The sequence below is a fragment of the Octopus sinensis genome, linkage group LG2, assembly GCF_006345805.1.
Source record: "Octopus sinensis linkage group LG2, ASM634580v1, whole genome shotgun sequence".
Lineage (NCBI taxonomy): Eukaryota > Metazoa > Mollusca > Cephalopoda > Octopoda > Octopodidae > Octopus > Octopus sinensis.
The window spans coordinates 199,153,924-199,168,237 of NC_042998.1; the positions used below are offsets into that span (position 1 = coordinate 199,153,924).

The 14,314-nt window shown below is 37.5% G+C and overlaps 1 protein-coding gene across 1 annotated transcript in view; it reads right to left on the reverse strand.

The window, feature by feature from the left end:
* Nucleotides 1–3,300: 3,300 nt before the first annotated feature.
* Nucleotides 3,301–14,314, reverse strand: part of LOC115227326 (relaxin receptor 2-like) — a 128,383-nt gene continuing 117,369 nt past the window's right edge. The window contains exons 16-18 of the mRNA XM_036500680.1: nucleotides 7,845–8,683; nucleotides 6,312–6,532; nucleotides 3,301–4,178 (exon numbers count right to left, since the gene is read on the reverse strand). Of these exons, the coding sequence (XP_036356573.1) occupies nucleotides 4,116–4,178; nucleotides 6,312–6,532; nucleotides 7,845–8,683 (1,123 nt within the window). The 3' untranslated portion in view covers nucleotides 3,301–4,115. The remainder of the gene's footprint in view (nucleotides 4,179–6,311; nucleotides 6,533–7,844; nucleotides 8,684–14,314) is intronic.

Sequence of the window (14,314 nt, forward strand, 5' to 3'; positions counted from 1 at the left end):
TGAGGGTAACTATATCAAACTCCATTCTTCATCAAGTGCCACGTATTAGAGGAGGCTCCTAGTAATAAGAGTGTAGCGCAAAACGGCGGTGCATCAGCATGGCCGCAGCTCTGAGCTGAAACTTTAAAAAAAAACCGCTACCAGGTTAAACTAGGGAGGAAGTTTGCTGCAAACCCAATCCAACAAAAGTAATAACCGCCAAAAGAACTGAGAAACCTAGCATGTAGTCAACGACTATCTAGTAACGGCGCGAGAACATAAAAATTTGATTTGCTGTCGAGCGAGCTGTAAAGCAACTGGGAGTGGGACAACCCTTCGTGTTCGATAAATCATCTTTCTAGAAGTTTGCATCCCCAAAGTCCATCCCCTCCCCACCGTGGTGGGGACGCTGGCAACGGGTAGTGTCAGAGCTATGCCGTCAGGAACTTCGGTTCCTGGTAAGGCCACCCAAGGCGGATTGGTCTGACACCGAGTGGTATTAGGGCCACAACCCGGCAGATGGGCCTCTGGTGAAAATCCTCGGAGTGTCTGTTTCGGCAACCGGCGGCTCCTCGGTCGTTCTGTCCCTGCGTCTGCAGACAATCTGCGGCAAACAGGATGTCTCTACATGCGGGATTGTTGGGGACCGCTTGGGAAATTTATATTTCCACGAAACTTATTCCACTGCCATAGTTCGAGATGCCTCGAGGGTGGTAGAAGAAGCCGACTCAACCCGCCCAGGGTGAATGTCGTCACAAGTACAAGTAGGTCTAGAAATTTACTCTGATATAAAACCTGTTGCACAGGGTATGGTCTTACCCCATTCCGGCATCTTCAAACATCCAACATGTATCCGGTTTATCTCTGGATCATACCAATAGGATGAAGGTAGTAAAGGAGATATTTGATGGCCTTATTGGATCTAAATTCAGTATTAACATTCTTGATTTTCCTAATAGCTAGTGATAATATCTTTGGACTCGATAGATCCACATGCAAGTGTGTGTGTATGTATGTATGTATGTATGTATGTATGTATGTATGTATGTATGTATGTATGTATGTGTGTATGTATGTATGTGTGTATGTATGTATGTATGTATGTATGTATGTATGTATGCATGCATGCATGTATGTATGTATGCATGCATGCATGCATGTATGTATGTATGTATGTATGTATGTACGTACGTACCTGCGTACGTATGTATGTATGTATGTATGTATGTATGCATGCATGCATATATGTATGTATGTATGTATGTATGTATGTATGTATGTATGTATGTATGCATGCATGTATGTACGTACGTACGTATGTATGTATGTATGTATGTATGTATGTATGTATGTACGTACGTACGTATGTATGTATACATACATACATGCATGTATACATACATACATGCATGCATACATACATACATACATGCATGCATGCATGCATGTATGTATGTATGCATGTCAGTATTCTGTTTATTTCAAGATTTCTTGCCAATAGAGAAAGAACCGGTTTCTAACTTAGATCCAAGGTTCCTTCATTGGAATTTCAACATCAATAAAAGAGTATTTTTGTATGTATGTATGTTTTGTGAAAACCAGCTGCCCTCTGGACACCAGTATGGTTAGAAAAATAGAGAAGAAAGAATGCATTTATTGTCTATTGGTTAAGAGTTTGCAAATACCGTATCCCGGATATACTTCCAGTTTCATACATATTATTGGAGTATCGCGATACGTACAAATCCGCCTGGAGCAAAGTATGGCTGAACATGGGTTCTTTAGGAGACAACCCAACTTCAGCTCCTTAATTTATACGCTACAAATGATTCTGATATTATGGGATAATAAAGATGTGCAGGATATTAAAAGATAATGAAAAATCAAGATGCCTTCCTTAGCCAAATCATGTTAAATGTTAGATGTGTGTGTATTAACAAGTATTGATTAAATGCGTAGAAGAATCTTTACCTTATGATTGTCGTAGTTTTATATTACTTTATAACAAGCATGACGTTTATGAAATTGCTTCTAAGTGCATTTACAACATTGCATTTATAAAATGACTGATATCCATATACATACATACACATACAAACGAACACATGCACACATATATAATGCTGTGTTTTGATATTTGATATTGTGAAATCCTGGGCGAACGCTTACTTATTAACAAGTGTTTATTTTGCTGGGAAGTAAAAATTGGATAACAATTGTCCATGGTGCAGAAAAATAAATAATGCAAGTCGCTCATAAGTCACACACATCATCATCATCATCATTGTTCGACCGTGGTCGAGACAATGGAATTTACCATGCTACGCCAGACTTCACGGTCCATCATGGCATTACGGAGGTCCTGTTGCTGGATGCCTGTATCCCTGGAGATTACACCAGGGTAGGAGAGTGTGCGCCCTCTGGTATTGCGAGTAGATGGCTTCCAGAGGAGAAGAGTAGAAATTACCTCTTTTTCAGCTCTACAACAATGTCCAGCAAACTGGACTCTCTTACCTTTCACAAGAGATGACATAGGTGGTAGTTTCCCATATATTTGTACTTTGGTTGGATGGCGCTTCCACGAGAGATTTTGAGCTCTCATAAGGAGGCGAGTGTAGGTTCCATCCAACCGCCTCTCAAGTCACACACAGGACATGAGAAATTGACCTGCGATATATTTGAAGTTTTCTAGAGATTATTTACTAGTGTTTTATTGTTGCTGTTGCTGTCTCTTATTACTTTCCACAGTTTCAAATTTTCACAGCACAACAATCTCCGCTAATGGCAGCCAATAATGAAGAATTATAATGAGGTATTATAAAACTGGGTGACGTGATGTGCCCACCATAAAAAAGAGGTGGGCTCAGCACCATATATAACAGGACTATTATTTTAAAACACACCAACTACATGATGATCTCGGGTTAAACTACACCTATAGGAAGCACTCCGTCGTTTACGACGACGAGGGTTCCTGTTGATCCGATCAACGGAACAGCCTGCTCGTGAAATTAACGTGTAAGTGGCTGAGCACTCCACAGACACATGTACCCTTAACGTAGTTCTCGGGGATATTCAGCGTGACACAGAGAGTGACAAGGCCGGCCCTTTGAAATACAGGTACAACAGAAACAGGAAGTAAGAGTGAGAGGAAGTTGTGGTGAAAGAGTACAGCAGGGATCACCACCATCCCCTGCCGGAGCCTCGTGGAGCTTTAGGTGTTTTCGCCCAATAAACACTCACAACGCCCGGTCTGGGAATCGAAACCGCGATCCTACGACCGCGAGTCCGCTGCCCTAACCACTGGGCCATTGCGCCCCCACTAAACTACACTTACACGCATGCACACACCGCATATGATTGTGTGTAAGTGTGTGTGTGTGTGTGTGTGTGAGAGATACATAAAAGTGCGTGTGCTTGTAATGACTACCAGCCTATAGAATATGAGTTGTGGGAGATTTTGGCTGCTGTCTCTTGCAGTTCGGGTGACTATTTTGAGGTAGATAGAGGTTTGTTAGCATGTGTGATGTATATTATGATGTAATGAAGCGGTGTGGCTGTTTAACCATAGGTCAATCCTGTTCTAGCAGATTTATGACCAAAGGAAATCCACCCGTGCCCATTCTATGGTTTTGTTATACACTGTGCTTATTTACTTTCAGAAGCTTGGGGTGTTATTTAAGGAATATTTGGCTGCTATTTTTAGCTGGTTGAGTACTCCTGCACAGGCTGTCTGACGAGGCATGGTATAATGTAATGGAATGCAATGTAGTTCTAATTTGAATCTCAAATGAATGCCATTGTGTGTTTCAAGGTAGCAACTGATTTCAATATTTCTGGCATCACTCAGAGGCAGAAACTGTGTCAGATTATTGTTGTAACGAATGGCTGTGGAATGATATGAGTTTTAATAACGATTGTCAAGACAGTCATCAACAGCATTATAGACAGATACGGCAACAAAGCTGTAGTCACCGCAACAGGGAACCACACAACGTTATAGTTGTGTCATAGCGTAACTGGAATGAGACGGGACAGCCGCAGTGAAGCTGCAAAATATTGTGGAGGCATCGTGACTTGAGTGAGGCGGCACAGCAGACGCATTGGTCACGTCATAGGAGATCTCGATAACAAAATCACATGATCACAGCATTTTTATTGGTTGATTTCGTTCGGCAGTCATCGGCCACAATTTTCAACTGGAAAGAATACAGAAAATATAGATATATAAATAACAGATATCTTCATAGAATTCATAGAAAGAGATGTAGTTATATACATAGGCAAACACACAACTAGGTATATCAGCAGATATGTTAATAGGCACGCACACACACACACACACACACACACACACACTCACACACACATAGACACACACACAATACACGCATACATAATACACGCACACACGCATACATAATAGACGCACACACACATACACACACACTCACACACACAAACGCACATACACACACAAACGCACACACACGCACACACATACACACACTCACACGCACACACACACACATTCACGCACACATACACACACATACACACACACACACACACATACACACACACACGCACACATACACCCACATACGCACACACACACACAGATTTTGAAGAACAGTATTGTCGACTTTCAGGTTTCCAACGGGACAATCACCAGTACACTATAAAGGTGAGCGTTGTAAAGAAACTTTATGTGCAACTCAAGTGGAACAAATACTTCAAAGTACATTCAGAGCTACACACCTGTTGGTGCAGGTAATCACCTTGGAATTCCTCACAAAGAGAGCAGAGGAAGTCCATCCCTGAACATTGGAGGATGGGATGGAGCACAGGAGTTATTTGAAGAGTAAAAGACAGGAGTTTTGTGCGGTGTTATTACCTCTAATGATTTGTCGTGAAGCATTTCAAATATTATCCGATAACAGATATATTCGATGATATGAATAATCATAAACGATAAGTTTCTTGTTTGTAAATTAGTTATAAGTTTTCAAATTGGATTTCTCAAGTGACATAAAGAAGCTGTATGTGGAGAATTTAGAGAAAACTTTTTAAGGAGGTGCACAATGCAGGGTTGGTAAAAATGGGAGTACATCATAGGGCCGAGAGAAAAGGAAGCACACTTTCAAGTTGAAAGAAGGGAAAGTATATTGTAGGGTTGACAAAGGGAGCAGATATTGTAGAACTGGCCGAAGGGCATATTGTAAGGCAGAAAGAAAGGTGAACACAAAGTAAGGCTAGCGGAAGGGGAAGGAAAATGCAGAAGTGGAGAAGAACATATTGCAGGACTAAGAAATGCTGGAGTAGACTGTTGGGTTGAGAGAAGGGAAAGCACGATGTAAAGCTGGTAGAAGGGGCGCCCAATATATGACTGGAAGAAGGGGAAGTATAGGGTCAGAGTGACTTTGGGCGTTGAATATCTAGGCACCACCCTTAAGTATTTTCATCAGGTTTTTCTTTTACTGATACACATCGGCAAAAGATACATATATATATACATACATAATGATCGCAATACCGTCGCTTGAATGTGACTTGTCGCTGTTAAAGCAACATGAATGTGCCTCATCAATTCTGCTAGGAACCTACACTATTTTGCACGAATGTGGCGCCTCTTGTAGCAGTTATTTAGAGAGTTACGATCCACGTTGTCACATGCCTTCATTGTATCAAGAAAACTTTCATTGAGTGTTTTGCCCTTTTCGGCTCCACATAAAAAGATGTTAAAAATCCAGCGATGCCTATGTTTGAAGATATTTTAAAGTGAGAAACACGTTACGCAGGGCCAATTCCACTCTCTAAACAACATATGCATTTCCCCCCCAAATGAAGGACTAGTCTACGCCATAGAATATAAACAAAGTCGCAGGTGTTACATCAGAGTTTTCCTTCTTGAGAAAAGCCTAAACAAATATTTCACATAAAATATGGACGCCCAAAATCGCTTGTAAAACATTTAACCAATTATAAATATGCAAGGGGGTAGAGTTTGTTTTCTTCAGCAAAAAATCTAACCATTTGGATCACTAGTTGTATGTTAAAATAAGGAATTCTTATATAGTCATATGACTATGTTAAAAGAAATTGTTGAAGTGGGCTTGTGGAAACGGATAGGTTTTCTTTTTTCTTAACGAATATGTGATGCAAAAAATTGCGTAGCAGTTACGAGGGGGAAACGAAACCATAATGCGGTTTGCTGTAATACTTTTGAACCCAGTGTGTATTGTACAATGTGTATTGTGTTTCATGATGTTTATTGACAAGGTGAAACGACGGAGTTTTGATTTTAAGTATTAGCATGAAGATACCTTTACCTCAGTAACCTGAACACAACTGTGTTGTCGTAAGACTCCGCAAGACGATCCGGTAAGATCCGACTGGTTCATTTTAAAGAAAGCTCTGACGAGGACGTTTTTTAAGACGGCTCGCTTAAAATGTGTAGTCATCATGGTGTAGATTAGTGGGTTAAGGGCACTGTTGATTGGTAGAATAAAAATTGCTAACCAAGCGTAGAGATTGTCACCGATTTGGTAACCTGGAAACAGAAAGCACCAACGTTGAGAAATAACCTGGACATTATAACAAAGAAAATTAACAATCATAATGACGATGCGTGTGTACGTGTGTGAGTGTGTATATGTATGTGTGTATGAGAGAGAGTGAGAAAGAAAGTAAGAGGTAAAAGAGAAATAGTGAAAAAGTGAGAGGGAGAGAAAGAAAGTAAGCGTGAGGGAAAGAAAGGAGAAAAGTTGTTGATAGTGTGTGTTGAGTGAAAATTTGATAATGTATGTAGCGTACCTGATATCCTCACTGTTTGAGAAACACAATAAGAATGATCTCGTTTGAGATTACAGTCGTCTTTGGCTGGTTTGACCCTGTTGTGTCCACTGATCTGATTGGTTGGCAGAGCTGAGTAGCTCTGTGGTCAGTGACTAGACCTTTAAAAGGTCTAAAGTCGAAAGACGGAGAATAGTGAAAACAAGCGCCTTATAAAGCCTGTGGTGGGCTCAAAGAAGCAGACCTTATCCGAAGGCCGTGATTGGTTGCTTTTCACTCTGGCGCGAAATAAGTAGGGAGACAAACCGCGCTAGATGCCAACCAATCAGATCAGTGGACACAACAGGGTGAAACCAGCCAAAGATGGTTGTAATCTCAAACGAGATCATTCTTATTGTGTCTCTCAAACAGTGAGGATACCAGATACGCTACATGTAAATGGATGTGGTGGTTTGTAGAGAGTCAGAAAATACTGAGAACGGAGTTATTTTGTGACCCCGAGGAAACTGTTTATAGGTATTCGAACAACAGTTTGGCAGTATTATAAAAGCTGGAAGCATTCAAAGATTAGCATTTGCAGCAAGTTATGTTTTCCTTCGTAAAACAAGCATGATGTTCAAAATATTTTATTAGAAATAGAAATAGATATTCTCTATCCCACTTAATTTTTTGTTTAATTAAAAGAAGATCATATTTTTTTTATCCATGATTACCAATAAAAATGAAGTGAAATAATCATAAATGTAGATATGCAGTCGTGGAAGGAAGAATTAGCTCTTGCTGATCGCTTTAGATTTAAAAGTAAACAAGATATTGAAATATCATACCTTATTGTCTTAAAAAGATAAGGACAGATTGCAAAAATTAGTTACTGATACACAAAAGAAAACAAAATACTCAAAGCGGGATGATTTTGATTATAAGCCAACTCGACCAGGATTGATCCATGTCTAAACATTTAAATATTTCTTTATCAACAACTGTACAGATGCAAAGAAAATAGCTGAAGGAGAAATTAAAAGAAATAAAATGAAGAAACATGGAAAAAGGAACTTTACCGATAAACTTACCTGCAAGTGCCACGGTTTTCACTGTTATTATAGGAACCCAACACATAAAGTCGGTGAGGACGATCATGGAGAATCTCTTCATTATAAGATGATCATGATTTTCACGATTTGTTCGCAGGGACATGGCCGACTTACGGATATTGCAAAACATGACGAAATAGGCATAGGAGATAAATATGAAAGCTAGCACATTTATACCGAGAAATAAGAAAGCCGAGTACTCCCAGCCTTTTATGTACGGCTCATGGATATGCAAAGGTAGACACACAGCATTGTTTCGATAGAACTGTTCTCCGAAATAAGGTATGCCGAGAACTGGCAGTACAGCAAGAAAGAAATTAGCGAGCCACATGGAAAATATTAAAAAATATGCGGTTTTTCGTCCGCATTTGTGTAATGAAAACGGATAGACGACATTGATGTATCGATCTAAAGTAATGAGTACCACAGTAAAAACAGACATTTCTGTGCTGATGGTCGAAATTACTCCGCAGCTGTTGCAAAGCCATGAATATCTCCATTGTTGGTCGTTCGATAAATATTGCTCACGATAATACATATCCTTGGAGCCGACAGTTAGTAAATAAACGCCCATCAGCATATCAGCCAACGCCAAGTTTTGGATGTAAAACGAGTGGACTTTGTTGTCTTCGTTAATGCAGAACCGTCCGAGTAAAACCAAGCAGTTTCCCAGGACACCGACGACGCCGATCACCCATACGCTGACACGCAGCACCGGGTTTTCAATGAGATTCTTTGTACTGGATAATCCATCTCCTTTGGGATTGCACACGCGTACGTGCAAAGCGTAAATACAAGTGTAGAACACAGAAAAATGTCTGAAAATAAAAACAAAAACAAAAATAAAAATAACAATAACATCAACAACAACAACAATAATAATAATAATGATAATAATAATAATAATAATAGTAGTAGTAGTAATAATAATAATAATAATAATAATAATAATAATAATAATAGTAGTAGTAGTAGTAGTAATAATAATAATAATAATAGTACCAGGCAGTGGCTCTCATGGCTTCTGATCTTAACTGATTGGAAGTGTTATCATGTACATTGTTTTGTCTTGGTATAAAAGATGAGCTACAGCAAATATTCTGCTCAATACCACAGATTTGCTTGTCAGTTGTTTGACCGTAACCAGTTGAGCATGTCCCTTAGTGGCTGACTATACGTGCATCTCTGACCACAAGCAGAAGTAGTGGGGGAGCATCATAGCCATGTGTTGAGAGGGATTCTTTGGGGTTTGAATAGTTCACCTCTGGAAACATGGGTGGTTCTTTCAACATCCTTAAACAACCCTTATTCAGGGTCCTTTTGAGCGGGATGGGCTACTCAACTTGAAGAAAATTCTAACTGGGCCCCACCTGCAAGGTCATGTGCTGTTTATCTTGATATGAGATCACCATGTCGCGCACATATGGTTGTGATGCATGTGCCTGGTGTACCTTTATCAGACGGGTAGTCATGATGGGTATATTGGGCTTCGTATATTTTACCCCAGTGTCACTTTGATGGCATGAACTGCTCCCTCACTCAATAATAATAATAATAATAATGATAATAATAAAATAAATAATAAAAATAATAATAATAAAAATAATAATAATAATAAAAATAATAATAATAATAATAAATAATAATAATAATAATAATAATAATAATAATAGTAGTAGTAGTGGTAGTAGTAATAATAATAATAATAATAATAATAATAATAATAATAATAATGATGATAGTAATAAAATAAATAATAAAAATAATAATAATAAAAATAATAATAATAATAAAAATAATAATAATAATAATAATGATAATAATAAAATAAATAATAAAAATAATAATAATAAAAATAAAAATAATAATAATAATAATAATAATAATAATAATAATAATAATAATAATAAATAATAATAAAAATAATAATAATAATAATAATAATAATAATAATAATAATAATTATAAAAATAAAAATAAAAATAACAATAATAATAATAATAATAATATTTTTTTTAGACATTCACTAGTACAACACCAAAGAAAAAAACAAATATATGGTACACGGCATAACAACATCACGAACTTCCAACCTGTTGTCTCTTGAGGTCTCTTGGTGAGACTTGGAGCCAACTTGTACAAATATAAAGCAAAATTCAAACGTAGAATAATAATAATAAATGGTCCCCCACTTATTATAGCCCTGTGTTGAAAGGAATTATTAGAGGTTTGGATAATTCACCTTTGGAAACATGGGTGTTTCGTTCAACATCCTTAAACAACCCTTATTCAGGGACCTTTTGAGCGGGATGGGTTACTCGACCAGAAGAAAATTCTAACTGGGCCCCACCTGCGAGGAGATCAACATGTCGCGCACATATGGTTGTGATGCATGTGCCTAGTGTACCCTTATCAGACGGGTAGTGATGAAGGGTATACTGGGCTTCGTATATTTTACCCCAGTGTCACTTTGATGGCATGCACTGCTCTCTCACTCAATAATAATAATAATAATAATCTAAAAACAGAAACAATTCATATCATAGTAGGTGCATTAGGCATGATAGAAAAATATTCAGACAAATACATAACAAAAACACCAGGACTTACAAACACATATAACATACAGAAAATTGCACTACTAGGCACTGCACACATCCTACGCAAAACACTTCCATACAATAACCATCAGAGCATCACAACAAATCACAGCACATACCTAAGGCACACAGAGCTGCGCTCGGTAGTGAAGTGAAAGCACGCTATAAAAATAAAACTACTGAATAATAATAATAATAATAATAATAATAATAATAATAATAATAATAATAATAATAATAATAATAATAATAATAATAATAATAATTGTAATAATATGAATGAACACAAGATGAAAGAAAAGTACAGGAAAGAGTATTTGAGGAGAACCTGGCTTGCGTTTCAATCGAAGTTAAATGGCCGCTATAAGATTAGGGCAATTAACACGTGGGCGGTTGCTATGATGAGATATGACGTACGAAGTGTATCTTGGAAGAAGCATGAATTACAAGTGTTAGACCAGAAAACACGTAAATTAATGACAATGAACAAGGAACTACACCATAAGAGTGATGTGTCAAGATTCTATGTAAAGAGGATAGTTCTTAATTACTGGCGATATTGATGATATAACTTGTCTTTCCGTTTCATCATTCGTTACAAACATTACATATATGGTCACGTAGTTACTTCCTCATTTCACAGAGAATATACCATTCCGTTAATCGGCAAATGCTGGCTGCAATTCCTCTTTAAAACGGCACGAGGAAGGCCCCAAAATGCGATCAGTTATTTACTTTGTATTTTGCTATTCGTCAAGGGACTGCGTTATAAATCCATTTCTCGTTGTCACGAAAATTTGCTTGGCTGATTCGTATCAATGATCCGTTAATTCGATGAGATATAACAAAACAAAAAGAAGGCTTTCTTTGTTTTATAATTCGATATCTCTAATTAGTCTTTTGCTTGAGGGAAAGCGCGTGCGTGCTGATTATAGCTGCCCGGCTAAGAAAACTCACGTGTGTACTTTATAATTGCTGTTGAATATATCGTTTTTGTAATATCTACTTCAGTGCAGATGTTTTCGGCCATTAAATTATTGTTTTGGTGTTGAAAACGCCTACATTTTCTCGTATGGTTTCCTTCGTCTTGACGGTTTTCTGTACTCTTAGAAACATTTGAAGTTTTTGGGAGACGTTAACTCTTCGTCGACTCGTAGGAAGTTCTTATTAAGTTGAATGTAAGCACAAAAACTAATGTTTTAAAAAATCTTTCTTTTTCTCTTCTTATACAGGGAAAGATATCTAGAGACGTTCCAGAAGGATTTTTTGCAAGAGGTATTCAAAACGAAATATTCTTTTCTTTTCAGAAATGCTTGAAAAAACAACAAATTTTACAGAGCAACAAATTGGTACCTCTTTTCGCCTCGTATGCACATAATAATAATAATAATAACAATAATAATAATAATAATAATAATAATAATAATAATAATAATAATAGTGATAATAATAATAATAATATTAATGATGATGACGATGATGATGATGATGATGATGATGATGATGATGATGATGATGATGACGACGACGACGACGATGATGATGATGATGATAATGATGATGATGATAATGATAATGATAATGATAATGATGATGATAGTAATAATAATAATAATAATAATAATAATAATAATAATAATAATAATAATGAGTTGGGGTATGATCTGGGAAGTGGTAACGGAAAACTGAACCACTTGCTATTCATGGACGACTTGAAGTTGTTCACTAAAAGTGAAGCAGAACTGGACAGCCGAGTCCAGTCTGTGTCGATTTTCTCAAGTAATATTAAGATGGAGTTTGGACTCTCAAAATCTGATACGATGGTGATGAGACGAGGAAAGCTTGTCAGGAAAGAAGGCATATGTATGCCAAGTGGTGAAATGGTAAAGGCAATTGAACCTCAATCTCTCTCTATATAAACGGCAGTTTGTCTGTGAGTGTTTCTGTGTGTCTGTTAGGTTGTACCCTCACCCTGACCACGGCTTTCAACAGATTCTGATGAAACTTGACACACACATAGCCCAATGTCATAATTCAAAACTAACGCAGCGAAAATTTTGAAAAGTTCCCCCAGTTCTGAAAAAAATCGATAAATTCGACATGGGGTCGAGAATCAGAAACACAAACCACAGACTGTCTAGGGGACGCAACTCGACCTTTTTTAACTCTCAAAAAAAAATTTACCATCATTTTTTTTCCATTTTTTTGCTATTTTTTGGCTATAACTCTCTAAAAATGCTTTATAGTTATTTCCGTTACAAACCTGTGCAACGCCGGGCGATACTGCTAGTCCAGTTATAAATGCCTGGGATACTTGAGGGACATGGAATTAAACACTACGATATGAAATAAAAGACGGAGTCCCTGCGGTGAGTAAGAAAAAATATTGGCTTCAAAGCTGAATGTTAGAAACAAAATTTCGGCAATAAACTCGCGCGCAGTCGCCGTAGTTCAGTATGGCGCTGGAATCCTGAAATGGAGAGAGGATGAGGAGCTAAAAGAGTAGGACAGAAAGAAAAGAAAGCTCCATCATTCACGTGCAGACACTGGTCGCCTATATATGAAGAGAGCAAATGGAGGAAGGCGACTGATAAGTGTGGAAGGCTGCGTACGTATCGAATCCGTGAGCTTAATGAGATACGTATCTCAAAGTAAGGAAACCGTGTCTGGCTCCTTTTCCTCTTATTTCATACTTGTTTGGCCATCAAGCTTCTATGATGTCTATTTGCGTTATGACTTCTATTTTGTCTGCTTTTGTTCTTATCTTTCTCTTCGTGTATTTCTCCAGTTAGCGTATTTGGTATTGTGCCTTGGAGGTTGTCTTCTACATCGTGTATGTTTATAGTAGAATTATGTTTTGGCATGGTAGCATATAAGTTTCTTGTTTAGGATGATCTTGAGGTCATTTTCGCATATGTCTTTGGACGACCGGAAGCCTAATGTCTTTGTCTAGTTTCTCTGGAATCGATTATCATTGATTTTCTTTGATTTGTATTTTTCGTTGTAGTTTTGTTTTCATAATGAATTTTTCTCCATAGCTTTTTCGTAAATAGTTTTCCCACGTTTTCGTGGATTTTTCCTCTTCTCATTTGGTGTCTTCTTTCCATAGTTGTAGTTTTTCTTGACTTTGACTATCACTTCGTTCTGAGATTTCAGCAAACATAACTGCATCAGCTGTTTTGAATTTTTCTTCATATCGTACTTTAAGTGATTGAAGAACGAATACTTCTGGTTCCAGGCGACATAATGCTAAATTTGACCGTATTGATGTCTCTTCTAGCTTTTTACCCTTTATAAGGAGGATAAGATTTTCCATGTTTCACCAATTTTGGTAGGTGTTGGCAAAGTTATCACATTGAAGGCTTTTCCTACAGGTATGCTTGCGTTGATTTAGAAGTTTATTACAGAATTAAGGTTTCACTGGTTTTTTGTTTTACTATATCAAATTTTGTTCCTTTCTTGCAAATGTCTCTTTGAGATAGGGGTGGTTCCTTGGTAGAATCTATATCGTTGGTTCTTATCGCCGGAGTATTTTTAAGGACAGTTCTTTGCGCATGAATGTCATTCACAACATTATCTATAACGGTGAAAACTGTGCTGAGTTTTGAGATAAGTAGATTCAGTTTACTAGATATTTCTGTGAGGAATTCTTCCTCGCTTCTGGTTTCCCTCGGTTGTGAGTCAGGATGAGATTTGAAGTAAATTTGGTTGCAATTCCTAGCAGATCTAGCATCCTTGGAAGGCTTTCTCGTTTGCTATATAGTATTTTAGTATTCTTCATTGATGCTTCTAAACACTTCTCGTTAAGCAATCATTGCGAAGAAAATTGAACCATCAGCTAACAGAGGA